Here is a 23,253-nt window from a genome sequence, read left to right as displayed (position 1 = left end):
TACTTACATTACTACTTTTTCTACTATCACAAATATGGGACTGGGGATTTAATGCATCACGGAAAAAACAATGAAAATTGCTACTGAATTAAATCACAATGCATGTTTAATAATCCAAAATAAAAGGGTTTGAACTAAAATGACAATTTAAAAAAAATATTTCTTACTAGATGGCCGTGGGATAAAATAAGGTAAGCTATGTGTGACTTACAGAAAATTACTCAACTAAATAAAGACCTTTGTTTCTGGATGAGTATTGAGGAGATAACATTAGCCTCTGTTGTAAATTGATACTGGGTAACAAGGTAAAAAAAAAAAAAAATGTTCAGCACAATTGTGTTCTTCAAGTATTCTGCTTGATTTCACCCACACTCTTCTCTAGCAGCCTTAAGCACCACTAACTGGCTTTCATTTTCACATGTAAAAGCCTCGGACACTGGGTTAATTAGCTGTGGTTCACTCTGAGTGTAGAATAGCATGCTTGCATGGACTGTAATTACATCCCCCCATTAAGCTACCAGCAGAACATAGATACTTGTTAAGGAAGCAGACCTACACTTAAGAAAAAAACTTGCTTGCAAATTTTGAGGTTATGTTAGATGTGAATGGACCAAAACAGAAAGATGCTGTTATTGTTCCACTGACATTCTGTTTTTCTAAGCTAATGCATTTGATGTATGTAACAGCTAATTCAGATGAATGCTAGGGTATAAAACTAAGTACTGGTTCAAAGGGTTAGGGTTAGTTTTTCTGCACATAATCGCATCACTCTCAGCTGTTGAGAAGGCGCTGGACCTTGCACTAGAATTCACACAGATGATCAAGCAACTAGCAGACGTAGCTACTAATATTCCCAAAGAACAAACAACGCTTAAGGTAAAACAAACATTCTTATCCAGATATAAAATATACTGTGAAGAAAGGAGAAAGAAAGAAAGAAAAACAATCATTTTAGCCATTAAAAATTCAGCAGGAGAATCAGGCTAGACTGAGCAAGTTGAAACATTAGATTCACCACTTCATCCAAAACAAGCTGTTCAAAGCTCTCCATCAGATGCAAAATAATAAATCACCAACACCTGGCAGCCTCCCCACTGAATTCTTTAAACATTTCTCAAATGCATTATGTCTTCTCTTTTATTAATCAAAGCTAAATTTCCAATTCCCCCCACCACATGGACACAACCACAACTGTGTATCAGTTGTCCTGAAACCTAATGAAGATCCAACGCTATGATACGGTTATCATTCCCTATTGTTTATGAATCAAATCAAGCATATCAAATCAAATCAAATCATACACAAAGCTTTCCTCAACCTCACCTTAGAAAAAGGATTGGCTATTCTAATTCCATTTATCATGAGATTATTGTGAAGAGTAGACATGCTTCTGACATTATGATAATGAAATTAGATAGATACATCACTGCACTGTCTGAGGACTCACAACACCTAATTTACAATTGAAAAAAGGCAAAGAGGCATTTTTCTCTTTTATATACCAATAGTGACAAAGTGAAAACATAATTTTAGAAATTTTTAACATCAAAATAAATAAAGAATAGACTTAAATCTTGTATATACAAAAGGGTTTCCTAGCCTTAATTCAGTAATGTGAAGTCGCAACCTTGGCAGTAATTAGACTGAAATTTGGGATTTTAATAAATGTTTTTTTTTTTTTCAGAATACATTTACATTGCAGTAAAATGTCCAAAGACTGAGGGGTTTGAACACACGGTAGCTGTAATTTCTTCATTGTACAATTATATAAATTGATAAATTATAATAAATCAACTATGACTCAATTCTTTGTAGATGTTTGTGTGACTTTTTCCACCTTAACTACCTTCCCTTACTCCTGTTTCTCAGTTCTAACCATAAAACTGGAAGACAAATCAGTCACTTGACATTAAAGACTTGCTTTAATTGAGAAAAGCTTTTAAAAGACTACTTAGGGCTACATGGAGAGCAAAAATACAGTATAAAACACAGTACTAGTGAGGGCTTTCACCTTAACATTAACTAAACAACAACTTTCCTGCAATTTCAGTGTAAAACCATCAATGGCCTTTATAAAATCCAGCGCTGAAATAAATCTCTAGAGCTTATGGCTAATTCCACACTCTGTGCTAACAGACAGGTTTCATTTTTAGATAATAAGGTACTCTTTCAAGTCATTACTTGTGCAATTTGTGCCATTTTAGAGCCAAACACATATTGTTCTGTAGATCTCATTTAAGATTTTGCTAACCTGTCAACATAAAATAAGAAAAAAAATTGGTAAGAAAGTAGAGCAAATCATTTGTTGTTTGGAATATAACCTAATTCACATGATGGACTTTATCCACAGGTCAAGCAAAACCCCCTCCCCCATTGAAGAGCCAGTGCTGGACAACATGCTGAACACCGCAGACCTTATAAGATAATAGGGTTAGGATTTGTGTGACCATTAGTAACTCTGAGGAGCAGCAGGGACCTAAAAAATGGACTGACTGTGTGTAAGTTGACATTTTGTTTACGAACCTGCAATCAATTTTTAAAACATACAGTACTGTAGCTGTCACACTTACCCTCCGGTGTCCTCTCACCAGCAACTTCCATTACTCTATCAATCCCTAACTTTGGTTACTGCTTAAAACAACTTGGCAGTATTCATTTGAGGAAATTAATGAAATGATTCATGCTTATTTATGTAGCAGCTGAAGAGTAAGAATTATTAATTTGTGCAGAAAATGTACACTGATATTTGTCAGACATGCAAGGGCAGTCATATGGTAATTATTTTGTCATAATATGTGGAGGGGTTTGTTTGCATAAATATAAATGTAGTAGCGTGGAATTACATTACTGATTATGTGGAAAATGAAAAGCAGGCAGTAGACTAAGAGAATGCATTAGAATAGTAGTCTTCCTGAGTGAACATGTGCTACAACTTCATGTGGTCAATTATTAATAGACCTGGCACCTGACACTGGAGAGAATAATTTAGTGACTGTTGGTAGATACAGAAATCACTATAAAAACATTTATTATATTAAGACCTTGAGAGTGTTTTATTATGCATTGAGATTGCAGTTACAAAATAGCAATGCAGGTGATAAAACAAAAGTTATAAAAACATTCATTGGAATGAAATGTCTGTAAAACTGTGTATTTTAAATACAAACAAATAAAGAAAGAAGGAACTAAAACAGTAAACGAGTAGCGCTCTTAAAGCTAATAAACGATTTGGCCATAGCTCATATTAGAAAGACAATTCAAATTCTACTTCCACTTGTCATACTCTTATGTACAGGAACACACAAACACGGATAAATAAGCGTGTTTGGTTGGCAGCTCTCAGTGTTGAGTGTCTAGTTTTAAAGTGACTGGATCAATACAGGAGAGTGAATTGCCAATTTCAGTTTGTTCTATTGAAATTGGCTGGCGCTGCATTCTAGAGGTAGAGCACCTGAAATTGGCAGTGGCAGAGTTGAATTGGATTTGTAAGGAGAGAAAGACTGAGTGAGTGAGCAGAATGATTAGAAAAGGACTTAGGTTAGCCACCTAAATCTCCAAGCATATAAACTGACAAAAAGAGGTTATTGTGTCGTTGTTATCCATGGTATTTTATCCAAATTATGGAGATAGCAATGCAAGTCCTTTATGTACCCCCCACCCACCCCTTCTCTCTAAAATAGACTAACGTTGGGTTTTTACAGTCCACGACAAGCACTCTCTGTGTAGGAAGAACAGGTGATTGCATCCCTGGAGAGTAAATTGCTTATTAAGTTTATCATTGTCTTCATTCTCTTCAATGGAATGACATGGACACTGTCGCCAATACTACAGAGAGTCCAGACGTACAGTAGCTGGAGGCCATAGAAACTATGTACAATTGAAACCAAGATCCTGACCAGTTCTTTCAACTTCAGCTTTCAAAACAAACCAAACCCTTTGAAGGAAGCCAGTGGCACTGGACCACAGCTAATCTGTGTGTTTTGAATACCAAGCCCAGAAAACCTCATGTCCAGGACATAACATCAAATTCCGACCCCCACTGAACAAAGGCAGAGTGCATCCTGTCAAATACAATGTCATTGTTGTAAGGCAAACAATGAAACTATTTGTTTCAAGGCAGAAAACGAACTGCCTGCTCTGGTTTTCTCTGGCTCGCCACGACTCTCACGTCTGATGACCAGAGAGGAGGTGAGTGTTGTTCATCATCGCTGCTGTCCTGCTGCACGATGATGATTGTGTCATTGTGTGAGTGTCACAGCAGAGGGTGCAGTCATCTGTCTTTCGCTCTATGAAGCTCGGGAGCATTGTTAGAAGACAAAGATGGTGTGAAAATGAGCAATAGTTACACATAGTAACTCTGGTTCCACGATCACAGCGCTCGTCACAGCATTTTTGTATAATAAAAAAAATGACAGTTGTATTAATCTCTTCATCTAACTATTGGAAAGAAAATATCTTTAATTTAAGAATACTGTTTGTCTTGTTGCTTTTAAGTGGAGCTGAATACATCACTCTACCCACTGATGGCTGAATAATCTCATACAAATCCAGCCATCAGGAAACTGCTTTTCCTGTTAAGTGTTGGGCAACTGTAGCTAATCCCAACTGTCATTGTGCTAGAGGTCTCTAGTCTATCAGAGGGCTGATATAGGCAGACAACCATTCCCTCTCAGATTCACACCCGTGGGCACTTTAGAGTCTACAGATACCCCAACTGCAGGGCTTTGGACTGTGGAAAGAAGCTCAAGTACATGGAGAAGACCCATGCAGTCACAAGGGGAACTACACATCCCGTAGGTTAGAAACCCTGATTGCTTTAGCTATGAGTGCAGTACAGTACAGTGCTTACTACACCACTGTGTTTGCCCTTCATACAAGTTTCACACACAGAAAGGGGAACTAAAGCCTAAACACTATCTGTAGATGATTTAGGCAAGCAAAATGACAGCTCTGTAATTCTGTTTTATAACAAATACAAAAAAGCTTTTGATAACAGTGAATTATTATTACCACTATATTATTATCAGGTGTTCTGGTAGATTGTTTTTACAAACATGTGAGTATCACGTGTATATCAGTGACTGAGAAGCGTGGGCACAGTGTGGTGAAGATTACAAGTGCTGAGCTGAAGCTTACATAAAACAACAAAAATACACATTAATCTGTGGGTAAATTACAACCAAGCATGCACATGGATACCCAGTCATAAACTGTGGAATCAAACCTGATAGCAGGGTTGATTGTAACAAGCTGATATGGGGATTTTAGGTTTCAGTTGTTTCTTTACACTGCAGATAGTTATCAGATGGTTTTTATGGTTTCTGGGTCTGCATGCAGAGACTATAAAACACCTACACACAGCAAGCTGTACAAGAGTGGTGAAACCCTATGACCATAAAACATCCTGTGGATTATAAGGTGCTATCTCACTTAAACTCAGAGCACTTTGCCCTGAACACTGGAGAGAGCCAAGGTAAGATTGCAGTTGCAGATGTTCTAGCTGTTCAACTCAAGAACTAACAAGGTTTATCATATATTACAATTAAGATCAACAGTAAGCAAACCTTCTCTACAACATTGATGATAGCATTTGTTGTTGATAGTGCATCATTGACAATATAATGCCAGATGACAGACTACCACCGTGATGCTGGTGGGGTTCATTTTTAATAACAACAACATCAGCGTATGATAATGATGAATAAATTAAAAACTATTACATTCAGTCTTGTTTACAGATATATCATGATCAGAATTGCATAAAACAGATGAATTGCCAGCTTACAGTATTTTTCAAGTTTTGTAGCTCGCAGATGTTTGAATTATGCAGTTGTATCCACATTGATGTGGACAGACGGTGACCAACTTTGTTAATAATGTTGGTTATGTGTTGGTTTTTGCCAGTAGAGTAAATAATTTTATGTAAATTTTAATGGTGAGGAACAGATGTCTCTAGAGGGCTTTGAATACTGATGTGTAGACAGAATACTTTATTCGGACGTACACTGCACCAATCCACGCTTTTCATACTAGCCTTTAGTATAATCACAGGTGACAAACATATGACACAAAAGTGATCTAAAGTTAGTAAGTTAAAAGTCCATCTCAGATAATACTTTAAACTGCTTGTAGGTTTAAACTCCTGTGCTTTTCCATGTGTGTGTTTTTGGGGTTTCGTTGCATGTTTGCAGGTGGTTTTAGTCTCACTCTGCAGTGTGCAGCTGATTCCACACACACAGGGGCATGCACACATTTGGCTTTGCGTCTCTCTCTCTCTTTGCCCTTGCCTGCTCTTCACATCACATTAAACAGGATAGCTATAAGCCTCTCATTCACCCAAACTGACACATACCCTCCTATCACACACACTGTGTGTGTTTTTTTTTGTTTTGTTTTTTTGTATCCAAGAGTACAGTGAAGCCCAATTGCTTGAATGATGCAACGCGTGTCTTTGCAATGATCCAACCTGTAGGGCAATTTTTTCCAAAGGTTTCATCTACAGTAGTGCAGTAGTTTGTGATTTCCACAATTTAATAGATTAATAGATGTCAGAACAAGTCCAAGGTTAATGCAAGGAAAGCGTATGAATATTTCAGATACGTCTTTTCTAAATTTGGGGTTGTTTTCTACACGTGTCAGTCCAGCCAATAGACCTCATTAAGCAGAGAAGCTTTTGAAACTTTAGAGACCTTGCTTTTTAGATTACTTGGTGATGGCCTTTGTAATCTGTGTGTACATGTGCATCTGTTTCTGTGTATTAGATGGGGAAAAGGCGCTTCTCAGGTTTGGAGGTGAGCCTAATGGTTGTGTTCGCATTGATGATGGTGGTCTCCATCGTTCTCATTGTTTTGTTTGCCACTGGAGAAGGTGGGGTCATTAAAAATGGTAGGTGAACACACATGATCATACTTTACAAAACACACACACTGAATTCGGAGTCATTAGAAATACAGGATTTTCAATTTGAACATTTCTAATGCTTGCTTAAACATTTTTATCTTTTAGCAAACACTACAGAAACATTGTTTGTTGCCCAGTGTCCCGTCATTGCACACGCTGAAAGAGTAGACTGTTACCCTGATGGTGGTGCCTCAAAGGTATGGGTTACTATGATTTCCAAGAATACAAAGCAAATCCAATACCCTGTGCATTTTGGAAAGACTGATTCATACAACAAAATGCGAATAAAAGATACGTTTATGAGATGTGCAAATCATAGCATTCTGTTTTTAATGTAGATTTTACACCTCTTACTTCAACAGCTCAAATGTGAAGCTCGTGGATGTTGCTGGGGGCCAGTGGATGCATCAAATGTCCCCTGGTGTTTCTTCCCAATCAACCATGGATACACTGTGGAAAGCATAGAGCAACCAAATTCATTTGGTAAACCTTCATTTTCCCCTCTCTACTATTCTCACCCATGTATAAGCTAATGTGGGAAAATATTTGGCTTTCACTTTAGTGCAGTTTCTAGGTCAGCCTGTTTTTTTTTCTCCATCTGTGCCCAAGACAAAATTTTTCATGTATGTAACTGTACAGTGGTAACACCTACTGAATTATGGGCTATGATGCTAGTCAATAAAACGTCATTTCATCTGCGACACTGCAGTTTTAAACAATGAGGTCTTCAATGTATTACTGTATTACAACCTTTAACATCTCTATTTGCGTTTCATTTTGCAGAACTGAATGCCAAGCTGAAAAGAATGGCCTCTCCTTCCTTGTTTGGAGCAGATATACACGAGCTATCACTTCAAGCAGTAATGCAGTCAAACAATCGACTCAGATTTAAGGTGCACACTGACAGACACTTCAATGTTTAGAATTTCTTTTGCACAAAAATCCACACTCGTGCACGCACACGCATTCACATTTGTAAGAACCTGGAAGTTACAAGATACACCTCATCTATGCCAATTAATTTCAAAAGCAGTTTTTAATCATAGCATGTCCAACAAAACATAGACGGAAGCAAAGAAGAACCAAAATAGGGACATCCACAACAAAGTACAAACATGACTGTTAGAAACGAGGCCACACTCACGCTACCTGTGCGGTTTCTTTCCTTTCCCTCAGATCTACGACCCCAACAACGAGAGGTTTGAGGTCCCCCATGAGCATGTCAACAAAGTTCTCAGCAGTAACCCATCCGTCCCCCTCAGAAGCACACTGGAGATCACAGAGAAACCCTTTGGCCTCACTGTACGCAGGGGGAAGGACCAAAAAGTCCTGTGAGTACTGCAAGCCACATTGAGCAAAGCACATTGTACAAAACAGCAGATAACCCAAGACAAGCCATTTATGCAAGTGCTGCATGAATCCAGTAGAATCTGGATCTATTTCAAAGTAAGTGACTATAGTACTTGTGTCTTTCTTAACACTACACATAATCTTTCATCACAAGTGATACTGTTCTAATGATTAGCTGTTGAACTTCTTACTTATCTAATTGCTGTTACTCTTAAAACTCTGCGAATCACCATTATCACTAAGTGTTGTGTGGTAAAATATGTGACTCACCACAATAACCATACCCATCTTTTAGGTTTACACACTTACTTACTTGAGTGTAATAATACTCACAATGACTCTATTTTTGTAACCTATCATCATTTCAAAATAAAAGACAGTGACACTGACAGTGTTACTATTGCAAAGCCACATGATTAAAGACAAATGCGAACACTCCTTGTATTATTGTGATTGTTTGTTTGTTGACATGAACAATCAGTACAAATAATTAAAATATATCATATATTTACTGCATATCCAATCAGTACTTGCATGTTTTGTCTCTGCCTTTGCTCTGTCAGCTGTATGCAGCTCAAGCAGGCTTAGCATTTCAACTACCAGTGTATGTCTTGTTTTGAAGGCTGGAGAAATGCCACCCAGAGGGCTTATTAGAGCTTGATGGGATGGTCTGTCTTCTCCCTGGTTTTTCCTTTCTACAACTCAACTCCTCCACATATCCTTGTCTCGTTCCTACTCCCACTCACTCATCTCTTCTCACTTCATGTCACTCTCTTTCTTACTTCTTTGTCTCTCACATTTTATCTATCACCTGTTCTGTCTCTCTCTCTTTTTCACATATCTCATCAGTCGGGCTTCTCTCTTCCCAGTGGTGACCTGATCTTTTTTTTTTTTTTCATTCAGGTTTGACACTAGAATGGCTCCACTGGTGTTTGCAGACCAGTACCTACAGATCTCTGCAAAATTACCATCCAATAATGTTTATGGTCTCGGGGAGCATGTGCACACACAGTATCTTCATGACATGAACTGGAGAACTTGGCCAATCTTCACCAGAGATTCTTTCCCTAATGGGGTGAGGGGCAACACACACACACTGTGGTGACAGACATGTCTATGAAAGGCTTACAGTTAGGTCTATTGTACTCAGATTTGTGTGTGCGACACCACTATGCACAGACTGATAACAGAATATCTTTTAATTTGATTATGGAAACAGATTTAAAACTTCCTTGTTCATCCCTCCCGTGCCTAACTCTATCCTATATTCTTTAAACCTTCCTTCATCCCACCTTCTTTGCAGGGAACACATAACCTCTATGGACACTATCCCTTCTTCCTCTGTCTGGAAGACGATACTGGAAAGTCATTTGGAGTCTTCCTCATGAACAGCAATGCAATGGGTGAGGACAAAACACACACAATCACACACATGAATGCATAAATGTACAAGAGACTAACAATGACTCTGCACTGTGCAAGATAAAGAAGACCACGTTCTGAAAATGCATCACCATGAAAAAAGGAGAACAGATACACAAGGCTTAAAAAAATCACTTGGACTTGATAAAGAGAAAGCTCATGGACTAACAGTGTAATACACATGTGCACGTACATGTAAACATACACGAGTGTCCAAACATTAGCAAAACAAAACCATATCATGGTTCAATGGTTCAAGAGCAAATAAACCACCGGTTGGATGCAATCCTCGTAACACAAATAGATTTGCTGTTGCTCCAATCGAAAATTGTGCTGACAAATCAAAGAGAATATTACATGACTGTTTTAGTCCATGAAGACAGTGACTGATAGCAATGGGAATGCCCACTGACAAGTTTCTCTTGCTCATGTCTATGGTCTCTGTACACAAAAGCTTTTTTTGGTTTCTCATGGGTTGTCTTGACAGATACATAGATGATGTGTGTTTCTTTGTAATGTGGACTAAAACTTAAACTAAAAAAAGGGAAGAAGAGGGAAATATAGTAACAAACCAGAGGGAGGTAAAGATGGTTCACAAGTGAGAGGGCATTTTAGGGCTATAAGTTATATCTATCCATCCACCAGCTAAACCCCTTGACTCTTTAGAGGGTCCTGGGGAGGCAACCTCAGTTCAAATTAGGGAAGATGCAGGGTATGGGTTAAGAATAATATTAGGCTTAAGTTCTGGAAACGTCTACCTTCTGTGTCATTTGTTCAGAGGTGACTCTACAGCCCGCTCCAGCGGTGACCTACAGAACAATTGGAGGTATCCTTGACTTCTACGTTTTCTTTGGAGACACACCAGAGCAAGTGGTGCAGGAGTTCCTCGAGGTGAGGCATAGCTGTGTTTTTTTTCTAAAATATGCAGGCAGCCATTTGTAAAAAAAAAAGGGCTTCGGGTAGCATTGGCATGAAAAATATATTAACAATATGTCCAATTGTGCTGTCCAGCTTATTGGCAGGCCTGTCATTCCTGCATACTGGTCACTGGGTTTCCAGCTTTCTCGGTGGGATTACGGCAGCCTGAATGAGGTCAAGGCAACAGTGGAGAGAAACCGAGCTGTGGGCATCCCATATGTAAGACCCTTGTTGCACACTGTTTATTTTTCAGACTATATGCCTGACAATCTGTCTTCTACAAATGCTGTCAAGGTTTTTGCTGCCTCCGTGCCAGTGTGTGATTTTGTGTTCACATTGGCAATATTTACATTTGAACCTGTATTGTGATACTATATTTTCCATAGTATATTAGGAATTTCAGTTGCATAAATGTGCTTTGTGTTTGGCACCTTTACACACACCTTAGTCTTCTGTTGTAAATCTTTATTACAACAATAAAATGTCCAACAATATCATATCATACTAGGTTTAAGGTGCAGCTGTGAGTTATCTGGTCCATTCATACGCCCTGTCATTAAGAAATCATGTGACAATATCTAACCAGAGTATCAGAAGCACGAGATCAACATCAGTCAATTACGGTCTGGGAAAACGTGACAGTTATCCTACTGTTGGTCTGGATTTTGTATCTCACTCTCTCATTTTCTTTGCAATACAAATCCAGATTTGGGCCAAAACGCAGGCAGGTCTTTGAATTTAAGCTCAAATGTCAAACACAGAGAGACATTTGAGGACGTTACTAGATTTTCCTTCTCTAAGGGCAATAAATGCATTGAAAGACTAGTAAAATCATACAGTGACAGTTCTGTCACTGTTTTCGAGGGTGAAGGAAATCCATGCATCACCCTGTGCACCCCTTGTTAAATCTGAACTACTCATGCACTACTGTGTGGTTCCAGAGGCAAGCACCTTAACCACTACACTATCTGTGGAGACGTGATATGAAGCTTGAAGCAGGAGTTCGACAGACAGTCAGAGTGATAGGGATGGCCTTTAGCTTAGACGGGGTAATCCAGCTTTCTGTCAAATAATGGAGAGTCTGCTGGGCTCTATAGGTTCAATCCCAGGACCACTATTTTTCAAGCGTCACTGAATGTTAGCGCTGATAAAAGATCAATTGACTGAGTTCCTTTCATTATCTCATTTATCCTGATCTGAATGTTAAAATTACTCCGACCACTCTTCCATTCTGAGACACTTGATAAATAACAGTTCTAGTTGACATTTTCTTGGGAATGAATCTTACTGCTAATCTTCGTCTGAATGTGTCGACAGTAACTGTAAGAGGCCCTTTCCACACTGATGTTTGATGTAGATCTCACTCCTTAATTACTGAGGTAAATGCCTCATCCCGATCTTTATGTGTCCTCGTAAACTGGATCACAACTCAGCAATGATGGCACCAATCAAGCACTCCGTTTGAACTCTGCCTTATCTAAATATCCACTACAAACAAATTTCTAACCCATCTGAATTTTTCACTCTGATAATCTCCAGTCTCTCTTTCATATTCAAAGACATTAGGATGCAGCTGCTTCCTCTCCTGCTAAACTCAGGGACATATTTGATAACCATTAGATAGACCACAGAGAGCATTATCACATTCTGCCTAATACGTCTGGAGCTGATTACCATTAGAGGAAGGATCTGGCAGAGCCTTCCAAACCATCTGCTCTATCGATATGAAGTCGATTTTGGCAGACAACAGACAGATAAAGAGCAAGAATAAAGTCACACTCTGGAAAAAAAATGAAGAAAAGTGTTAACATTCCCATTGTCCTCCCAAGGTTTTAGCAGCACATTAGCTAAAATGTTTGCACTTCCATCAGATCTTCAAACGTCCAGCAAAGACAAGTCATAACCCAAGATGGAAAGATTTTTGTTTTGTTTACTATTATATGATTAAGGGGGATATAATAATAATAATAATAATAATAATAATAATAATAATAATTTTAAGTTATATTCAAATTGCTGAATTGTCAAATACCATACTGTTACAAAATATGTTTTTCAAAGCAACATAAAATATCTATATTTCAAATTATTTCCTTCCCCTAATATAAAGTATATGAGAAAGCTTAAACAGATCAGGTATTTTTCTTTTCCTCATGCAGGACATTCAGTACACAGACATTGACTACATGGAGGAAAAGAAAGATTTCACCTATGACAAAGTCAAGTTCAGTGAGCTGCCTCAGTTTGCTGATTACCTGCATGAGAAGGGACAGAGATACATCCTCATCCTGGTGAGAAACATTAGTCAAAGTTATTCATGTATTTGATCGATAGACAGATGAATTCAACTTTACTGCTTCTTTACCTCAGTTTAGTATAATTATTGTATTAAATGCCAAACATTAGTGCCATTATGTTGTGTCAGTATATTTTAGTGTATTTCTCTGTTTCTAGGATCCCGCTGTAGCTACTAGTAAACTGATTGGGGATGTTCCATATGAATCCTATGATCGTGGGACTGAGAAGAAGGCCTGGGTCTTTGAAGCCGATGGAGAAACCCCCCTGATAGGAGAGGTGAGCTACATTTAAGACAGCTGCACAAAGGCAACCAGATGAAACGATGCACTTAATGGTATCATAATGTTAATGGTAATTCCCTACATATGTCCCATGACTGTTACCTGTTATTGACATGTTACCTGGCTTCCCAGAAACGGCCAAGTAGATTTTACATATTTAGATTTTAGTTAGGTCACTGACAAAACATATTCAGCTAGCTAGACTTGCTAACTACTCTTAAATCAGCTCCTCGAGACTATATCTATCTAATCAACTTTACAGCAGCTATAAAGCGCTGTGAAAGTGTTTTAATATCATGGAAATTGTTTATTTATCTAAAGCCTTAAGCACAATTTGAGCAATGTGCTTTACAATGCTGAGCTGCAAGTTCAAAGTCTGTCTTTTGTGAAATCAATACCTAGGATGATTCCAGGAACATAGCAATAATTTGGCAATCACTGCAATACAAGGATATGGACTGAATGATCTACAGTATTAATGTATTGTTACATCATACTATTAACGAGACAAAGGTTCCTGTTGAATACTACTCTTTGCCACTGAGTGGATGACTGTTTGTATTTTAACATGATACATGCAACATAAAAATAAATAAATAAAAAAAATATATATATATATATATATATATATATATATATATATATATATATATATATATATATATATATATATATATATGTGGCTGTATCATCCTATTCTCCATAAAACTAATATCCCCTAATGGAAGTTCAAGCATCTGTTATGTTATTTTTGATCCTTTCCCCCACAGAGTGTGTGTTTAAAAAGCTCTTCCCTGCAGAGAGGGATGGAGGTGGGGGTTTAAGTGTGTTACTCCCATGCTTTTATAGTGGTTTTTGATTACGCACACGATTAGGCCCTGTCCTTCTGCTAATCGTTTTTTCATGCTGTTTATAACAGGTCAAACACATGCATTGATTCTGCATTAGTGTTTAATCTTAAAATGTTGTGCGTGACTGCATCGTGGATTAGATTTGCAAGTGTGTGTGTTGTGGAGAGGACAACAAAAATGTGTGTGCATCTACAGTATGTGTGTCTGTTTCTCTAAATGAGAAGTTATTCCTGGCTGTTAGCACTGTATGTCCACACACGCATGTGTGTGTGATCATAATTGATTCTTTTCCTATTTCCATATGAATGTATGTTTCTTTGTTATGAAAACAATGGGGTCGTTGCAAAATGACCTGTGTGGTTGCTGTGTCAGAGATAAAGGAGATACAGCAGCAGGCTGGTATTTATTCTTCTTTTAAGACAGCTAATTGCCCACAAAGATAAGGATAAAAGGTTTTCCTGCTGGCCCATATGTTTCAATGTGTGAGGAAAATCATAGCAGGACCTCACTCACACAAATGAACTGTTCAGATCACAGAGGCGAAAAAAAAATGGATGGGAATAAACAGAGCAGTAAGAAAAAAGCTTGTGTGTGGGTTTGAAAGAAGGGATGACAGACAAAAAGGCAGGTACAGACAGACAGACACAAATAATAGATGAGTGGGAAACATACAGGGAGACAGACTCAATGTCTTTCAGAGTGGTAGTGTGACAGGCTGGTACACAGGAAGTAACGCATAGTGAGAGACACAAGACAAAAAGAGAGATTACCAGGTAAACACAAAAAAAGGGGACAGACACCACGGAAGGCAGAAAGACACTTTGGAACAAGCTCGGAAAGAGAAGCAGGTAAAAGACGGGAGACAGACATGTAATGACATAGATAGGCAAGCTGACAGGACAGCATAAAAACAGACAAACAGCCATGAAGATAAGAGTGAGATATGCAGCTACAAATGCCAGCAGATTTGTTGGAAGTGTTTACTGCGGTGTCAGTATTAGGAAGCAGCTGGAGACGCCAGAGAGACAAAATCTCGAGTTAAGCGATGGACGAAATTACCGGCAAAAAAAGAATGATGGTAACCGCGAGCTACTTTCAATAAGCTCTGACCTTGGAGTTTTGACCACCTGCCAAAAAACATCTGCCTATAAATCTATGTGCGTGTGTGCGCAAGCACACACACACACACTCAAGCGCACATAAGCATGATTCATGTCTTTGCAACAAACTGGGCTGTAATTGGCGGTGGATGTGAAGGTTAAAGATAGCAAGTGTGGAGCAACCTTGAGATTGTGCTGTACATAAGAGTTTACACACAGATGCTCACGCACTCACTGTCTCTCTCGCTCACACACATCAAATCACCACCTTTCTCCGTGAACTAATCATTTTTCTCAATACATGCCATTAAGGATGACTTCTAACACATAGTCACGTCTACAGATTTCTATTGCGTTATCGATTTTTCCTCCGCTGTTCTCTTCCTCAACTCGTCTGTCCCTTGATTTCGTTTCTCCTTTACCATTTCTCTCCCATTAATCCTCCCTTGCTTCATCTCTCTTTGTCATTTCCACATCTCTAAGATATTACTCTGACATTTCCATAGATCTAGTTTTCGCTTTCGTGCCGCTCACTGCGCTTACACAGTCAATGTCGCGTCATGTTGTTTAAATGTGCAGTGTTGTGTACGCTGTGCAGATGCTTTTATACTACAGTGAATGAAAACATAAAATTAAGACTACTACTTTTTTATGTTGCCCTGTCGGAAAAGCTTTTACAAAACAACACCTGAAGAGAATACGTTGGGTAGGCAGGCAAAGAAATAGAAATAATTAGAAACACAATGACTCTCACATGCTCTCTCCCTCTCAGGTGTGGCCAGGAGAGACAGTATTTCCAGACTACACCAGTGAAAAGTGCATCGAGTGGTGGATTGATGAGTACGAGCGATTCTCAAAGGTGGTCAAACACGATGCCCTCTGGATTGTAAGTCAATTTTAAATCCATAAAATAGAGGTGTATATTCACTGATTAGCTGTTTACTAACCCCCAAAAAATATTTTGCAGCCAATTACACATACACACACACACACACACACACACACACACACACACAAGGGCAGTAGGCTCACACTTTTATAATTTTCAGTGGCAATTATTTCACTGTGGTTTGAACATCGAGGCCAGTAAAGAGCACGAGACAGAGGCTGGCACAAAAAAACAGGCTGAAATTCAAATTATACTGTTAATGATTCCTCAGCAGAAAATTTGGATTTTGCTCACTCATTACTCGAGCTGTTAGCTGCTATATACACAATTCCCTGCCTTACTTCAAACATGAAAGTCAACCTAGGTCATTTTAGCAGTGTCCATAAGTGGGAAATAAATGGAATAAATCTTCTTTTGCAGCATGTTCATAGAGGAGTTGTAGTTTCACAACACAAACTGCCATTAAAATGATTTGTTAAAACTATTTGCTTAAAGACATACTGTACTGTGACTGTGTCTTATCAAACAATGTCATCTGGTGCACTTGCAGGACATGAATGAGGTGTCAAATTTCAAGCAAGGCTCAAGTAAGGGTTGTACTGTTAACAACCTCAACTACCCTCCCTTCACTCCAAGTAAGACACACTTTTTTCTATGATTTGACGAATAATCACTGTATTTATACAATTTCAATATCTAGAATATGTGTGTTACTTTAGAGATGTGGAGTAGTCTGTTTGTTCTTGTTTAAAACAGTATAAAATCTCACTTTTATGACCGTTTGACTGTATAGGGTACTGTATTACAAAGAAATAAAAGGTCGTTACAAGATTGCAGCCTGTAGCCAAAATGCTGCGTACAAGTTGATAAATTAGCCACAATAGCTTATTGGGTAAGTTCAGGATCAGAGGAAAACTCATCTAAAATAGTGGGTCTCTGGAGAAGAGTTTGGAGAATGAGTCTTCTGCCATGTGTTTTATTCCAACTGTGTCCCAGACAGGATGATCATAACTGAAAAAGGCGTGCTCCCCTGATACCACCTTTTTATTACACTTCTCCTTAGTCATCCTCTTCCTCCATTGTTCTAGCTCTCATTTCCTTGTTGCCCCCACCTACTTCCTATTGCAATATCTATCTATGTCTCCGTTGTTCTCTCTGTTTCTTTCTTCCTTTGTTCTCCCATCACTCTCCTTCCTTCACTGCAGTCTGTTTTGCATTCACGCCAGCTTTCACCTTAACCCCATCGTTTTACCTTCTTCGTCTTTTCTCTCCCCCAGATATTCTGGATAAGTTGATGTACAGTAAGACTCTGTGTATGGATGCCAAGCATGATTGGGGGGACCATTATGATGTCCACAGTCTGTATGGCTACTCTATGGTGCTGGCCACTGAAAAGTGAGTACATTCCCAATCAATAACAATAGTTCGGCCAGGTTGTGCTACAGTATAGAGGCCAATTTGCTGCCATCATGTCAGGGTAATGAAGTATTGGCAAGCTCAAAATGCTGCCAAAATAGAAAATCATTGAAATCAACTGTTGTAGAATAATGTTTTGTTTTTTTTTTCTTTCTGCCACTAGAATTATAGAGCTCATGTGCAAAAGTGCAGCAGAGAAATCTATCACTTGAGTCTAGTGCTTTGACTTATTGCTCATGCTAAATCACAGTCTGTGAGTCTTGTAGACCGATTTCAAGTTGGATCCTATGTGAGAAGTGCAGAAATATGTTTAATAGGTCCAGTTCCAAGGTTAAGTGAATGGATTCCTCATCTGGGCTTACTGCTGAAATAGTTTAAGAAACCACTAGTTACATAAAAATACAGAGTATCACTGTGATTATAAGAGATGAGATGTGAAAACTGTAACATTAAGTAGAGAGAGTTGTATTTAACCTGTCACATTTATTACATAGACTTAAGACGAATACTAAAAAGCCGGTATTGTTAAATCAGTTTATGGAACATATGAACATTTAATCTGTCACACACGCCTAAAGATTGACTTGTTAAATGACGCTTGGATACCATCCAAATTATAACATGATAACGAGGGAGCTGCAACTTTACCCTTTATTCCAACTTGTTCTGGTTGAAACCATAACGCTTTATCTTATGTCAACACTAAACCCGTTGGTGCCCAAATTTGATGCTTCAGGAATTGTCACCATCTCTTAAAATAGCACAAGAATAGCGGTAGTCATGTTGGAGCTGCTGTCACAACAACAACCATAAATGCTTGGTCACAGAAACTCAGGTTAAGTAAGTGAAAAGATAAACATCTTTATAATAAACAACATGGTCACATCTTTAAAACACTCAATCCATCTATCAAACTATCTGTCTCCTGTGGGAAAGTCCTGCCTGTTGCTGACCCATCCGACCACCTGTCCTCCTCCCTACTCAGACTTTTGGCCTAATATGTGTATTATGCCTTTTACTTTAAGTGCCAAACATTGACACAGCTGGGCTAATATTGCACTTGTTTGATGTCCTACTCTTAGCCAAAGGACTTCACACATCATCACTAGTTTGAGCCTTAGGAATGAGAATGGTCTGAAAATTGATGTTACTAATCTGTTTCCATAGCGAAATTGCAAACAAGCACAGAGCAGAGAAGATTAACCAGAGCCCATCAATTTTTTCTTTCAAAAACTAAATAAAATACTCAAGATAGTCAGATGAGTACTGTGAATTAATGGAAGCCTGGCACATAAGCAAATGCAGCACAAAAAAAGCACTTAAATGTCACAGAGGTATGAGGGCTGTAGTCATAATTATCTTAGTGCAGGAGTTTCTATAGGCACCAAGCCTCCAGCTGCTCATTTTACACAAGGCTAAAGTTGGGATGAGTTGCCAGAATTCTAATACTGTATGCACTAATGGTGATGGTATGGGGAAATTACTTCAATTAGGAGGCAGCACACACCTGCACTAATGGGTTTTTGGCGGATACAAAGGGAGACCCCGTGAAGCTAAACAATTGCAATGTACATCCCCAATGAAGAGGTATATTACAGACTGAGGGTAAAAGTCAAAAAGTAGCAAACGTGCAGCATGAGCAAAATATTTGATTGTCACAATATCAGCAACACTGAGCTCAATAAGTTATGGAATAGATGTAATGTCACAAAACAAGTCGCCCTTTTCTGACTTATCTCAATATTCCAGAGTGATTCATCATTCTATACACTTTCAAATGTACCTCGGATGCCAATAAAAATTGCATTTGAATAAAAAAGCCGATGTAACCTTCAAGACGGTACATTTTACTCAAACGTAACCTCAGCATTGCTTTGTACTGAAAGAAGAACTGCTTCTTTCTCAATGATATTGTGACAGTTTCCGTGATATTTATGTATAGAAAAAAAAAACAAAAAACATGTAGTCTAGACTTCAGACTGTAGATTGTGTAAAAAATCTCAGTTTTCAAAATGTCCCTGAAAAAACAGTTTGTTTTACTTGGAGCATTTCTCAATACATGGATATATGGTTTATAGAAATGCAGACCGTGTAATATATTTCTCAACTGAAATCGACTTGCTGACTCACTCGTTTGCTATTAAAGCTAGCTCCTGTTTTCCTTTGGTTCTTTTTTCACTCCTTCCTTCTCCCTCCATCCTCTAATTAAAATGTACTATTGGCAGGAGACACATTTTATAAACATCATCTGGGTTTTGTATTGTCATAGAAATCAATGTTGCTTCGATTTTCCTAGAAATAATGTATGTAATAATTTCCAACAATAGTAGTAGTACCACTAGCTCCGTCTTGCTACTCTGTGAGCAGGTTTGAGTTTGTGTATGATTTCTGTTTCTCCCTTGTGCTCACTCTCTGTCCCTGTTTTTTTTTTCATCTTAATGACCTCTCTCTCCCTCTCTCTCCCCCCTCTCCTTCCCTCCCTTTCTCCCTTTCTTACCTTGTCCTCTCCTGCTTTTTCTCTGCATCGCTTCTTGCTGCCTCCTCTCCATCCCACAGAGCTCTGCAGCGCGTGTTCGGAGGAAACCGTACCCTGATGTTGACCCGCTCCTCCTTTCCAGGTGTAGGAAAATATTCGGGTCACTGGCTAGGGGACAATGCTGCAAACTGGAATGACATAAAATGGGCCATCCCTGGCATGCTAGAGTTTGGGCTCTTTGGAGTTCCCTATGTGAGTAACAAACATTCACAGAAGGGCAAATACTGTTATTGTAGCGTATTAGGCTTAAATTGAATGACTTTGACAGGGGAAAAAATTCGACCTGGTTGCTTTCACAGGGCTTGATAGGACTGCAAGGACTCATCTTAATAGTTTTTCATGTGAGCCACACATTAAAACATCATATTATAAAATTGCTTGTAAAAAAAAATCATCACGACCTTCTTTTAAGCATTTATACTTGGGCAAAAAAGTTCTGCTTTGTTTGAGTTTGATTACCTATAAATTGGGAAAAAAGCTAAACTCCAGACACCCCAGGGTTCCATGCTGCCTGCTTCATTTAATAGCATTGACAATAGCACATTTGACTTGAGGCCGAGTTTCCTCTCAGAATTACAGACAGAGACAAAGTAGTAATGCTGGTAGATATGGAGAATGCTTTTCATCATTCAAAACGATCGTCTAACGCAGCTTAGACATTTTGCTAAAGCCAGCCTTAAAGTACCTATAATGATTAGTTAACATAAAGCTCTTGCATTCCCGTGTTTTCCTCTTTTGCCTTTTTATGGATGATTCAGCTGCTAATTGAGATCCATGTTCAGGCGTAAGCACAAAGACAGAGGGGCAAGCACGAAAAAATAAATAAGCTGCAAAAGAGATCAATTAAAATGTCTGGAGGAACTCTGGTTCTTTCAGCAGAAACACCACCATGTTCAAAGGACATAGACTCAAAAAAATCAACCGTACTGCTCGTCCTGCATGCTTGGGAATGTATATCTTCAGAGCACAGAGTGCAAACAAGCGATAAGAAAACAAAGGGAAGTTGAACACACATGCAAACACATGGACTTCTCCAGCTGTGCACATCAGGTAGCCTCATAGATGCCAACTACATCCTGGTGGGACTGTGTCAAGCAGAGTTTAGATTCTTCGCTACACACACACACACACATCACACAAAGAGGGAGAGCAGGAGAAATGGGATTTAGATCGATTCCCTCCCACTGAGTCTGTTGTAAAATGTGGCCAGTAGTAAACAATAGAAAGACGGCAGTCTCTATGGACTGGCCTTTGACTGAAGGCTCTTTCTTGGACTCCACTGTGCAATTAATGTAAATAAAGATCACTGCCCACATATACCGTCTCCCAATAAATCTGGACCGAATTGAACAGACCTCACCTGAAAAGAGATTTTAAAAGATAAATACTGTATATGTCCAGTTATCCCTCTAGTGCACTCTTATTTTTTTAGTTAGTTGACAACCAAACAACTCTTTGTCTAAGAGTTTGTCATATGGCAAATTGTAGGATTCAAAACACTAATCTGTAACGCTATGCGGGACTGTAGATCTTGTCTAAATGTCAAGCTGTCTTTGGGATCTGTGTGTTTTAGATCGGAGCTGACATCTGTGGATTTTTTGACAACTCCACTGAAGAGTTATGTCGTCGCTGGATGCAGGTCGGGGCTTTCTATCCTTTTAGTCGGAACCACAATGCTCAAGGCTACAAGGTACCGTAATGTCATTTTGTTCTACAGTGTGTATATTAGACTGTCAGGTTTTGATTCATGTATCACACAACCATTGTTTGCTCTAAAGGGCCTGCAGGGCATACCGTTGTTTTTATTACAATGTATAGATGCTATAAACTCCAAATGGTTAAAAATAGAATCTTTGGTAACTGTCATCACATCCGCACTGGTACAGCCATGTTAGAAAATGGGAGCAGTGGGACATGTGAAGTTTTAACACTTGAAATGTCACCTGCTGAAAATTGCGATAGCTGCTGTGGGTATTGGAACCTGAAACAAAGAATAACCCAGCACTTGGAACAGGTAAAAGTTTAGTGCAAGATGTTAAGGCTATATTATGCCAAATTAATATAATATGATGTGCCACATAACATATTAGCATGTATTAGCATGCAAATATCTAGCTCTTTCCTCAAAACATGTCAGTCACTGGATATGTTCAGACGTGCTACACTAATGAAAAAACTCAGGTTACTGATGTAAACCATCACAAATTCACTCCTGACAAACTTTATGAATATTGCATCCCATCAGCATTAATGACCTGACAAACTGGGGTTTCTACCTGTCTCATATTAAAAACCTGAAGTTCTGATGTGAGACAGTCCACAGCTGCATAAAATCCATATCTGTCCAGATTGCTTGAGCTACAAAGTGCAAGGTGCAAAGTGTGAGCCCTCTAAAATGAACTATGGTAACAACTCTCAACAGGTCCAGGATGAAGGTCGTGTAGAAGACAGGCACACTACAGATCTGAGATTTAATGTCACACAGAGACACGAGAAAAAGAACCCGCTCAGCCTGGGTCTGTTTATATTGACGTTACATACTGAGCTATTACTGCAGATGAACACAAATAACTTAGGAGAAAAATCAGTCTCCGGCATGGAATAGCATGAAGATTGGTGCTTTTGAAATATTCTTCATGTGACATTTCCATGCTCATCACTGTTTCAAAAATAGCACAGCGTTGAGGTAAGGGAAGGGGGGGTGGTTAGTAGAAATGGTGTGTGTGTTGCATGGGGGGGGGGGGGTTATTTGCTGGAGGATGGGGACATGATGATGATGAATTTGAAGTACAATTTCCACTAAACGAGACAGCTAATGTGTGACCTTTGCTTTGCCCTAATCATGGCTCTCATCATACAGCCATGCAGGCCAAAATCCACACATACACACACACAAACACACACACACACACACACACACACACACACACACACACACACACATGCACTCCCAGTCTCAGAGGTGCTGAGGGCATAAATGATTAGCCAGATGAGAGGAGCACAGCCTGTTAGCAGCTAATCACCCTCTCACTCTCCACTATGATAGGAATTAAATCATACTTCTGTTTCTTTCTCACGCACTATTTTAATTTCTTTCTTTTTTTCCAGTTATGTTTGGCAAACTCTGCTTTTTAGTTTGGACCTAGAAGAAGTAAATTTCCATTTAAATCCTTATATATGGGTTAATATCCTCTTAATGATCTTATTTATATATATATGATGAAAAATTTTTTTTGTCTTCCAATTTTCCTCCCAGCTTTAAATCTCTCTTACTTATTCTCTTATTTGCCCT

At 38.7% G+C, this 23,253-nt stretch overlaps 1 protein-coding gene across 1 annotated transcript in view; it reads left to right on the top strand.

Moving 5' to 3' along the window:
• Nucleotides 1–2,371: 2,371 nt before the first annotated feature.
• The window catches only part of si (sucrase-isomaltase (alpha-glucosidase)), a 53,302-nt gene continuing 32,420 nt past the window's right edge, over nt 2,372–23,253 (top strand). The window contains exons 1-17 of the mRNA XM_026339841.1: nt 2,372–2,498; nt 6,762–6,885; nt 7,006–7,097; nt 7,263–7,383; nt 7,684–7,793; nt 8,077–8,231; nt 9,154–9,325; nt 9,554–9,653; nt 10,451–10,563; nt 10,684–10,809; nt 12,750–12,881; nt 13,045–13,164; nt 15,893–16,006; nt 16,560–16,644; nt 17,287–17,404; nt 19,982–20,153; nt 21,535–21,651. Coding sequence (XP_026195626.1) covers nt 6,762–6,885; nt 7,006–7,097; nt 7,263–7,383; nt 7,684–7,793; nt 8,077–8,231; nt 9,154–9,325; nt 9,554–9,653; nt 10,451–10,563; nt 10,684–10,809; nt 12,750–12,881; nt 13,045–13,164; nt 15,893–16,006; nt 16,560–16,644; nt 17,287–17,404; nt 19,982–20,153; nt 21,535–21,651 — 1,971 coding nt within the window. The 5' untranslated portion in view covers nt 2,372–2,498. The remainder of the gene's footprint in view (nt 2,499–6,761; nt 6,886–7,005; nt 7,098–7,262; nt 7,384–7,683; nt 7,794–8,076; nt 8,232–9,153; nt 9,326–9,553; nt 9,654–10,450; nt 10,564–10,683; nt 10,810–12,749; nt 12,882–13,044; nt 13,165–15,892; nt 16,007–16,559; nt 16,645–17,286; nt 17,405–19,981; nt 20,154–21,534; nt 21,652–23,253) is intronic.

This window comes from Anabas testudineus, chromosome 13 (genome assembly GCF_900324465.2).
Source record: "Anabas testudineus chromosome 13, fAnaTes1.2, whole genome shotgun sequence".
Lineage (NCBI taxonomy): Eukaryota > Metazoa > Chordata > Actinopteri > Anabantiformes > Anabantidae > Anabas > Anabas testudineus.
This window is presented reverse-complemented; position numbering and strand designations above follow the sequence as displayed.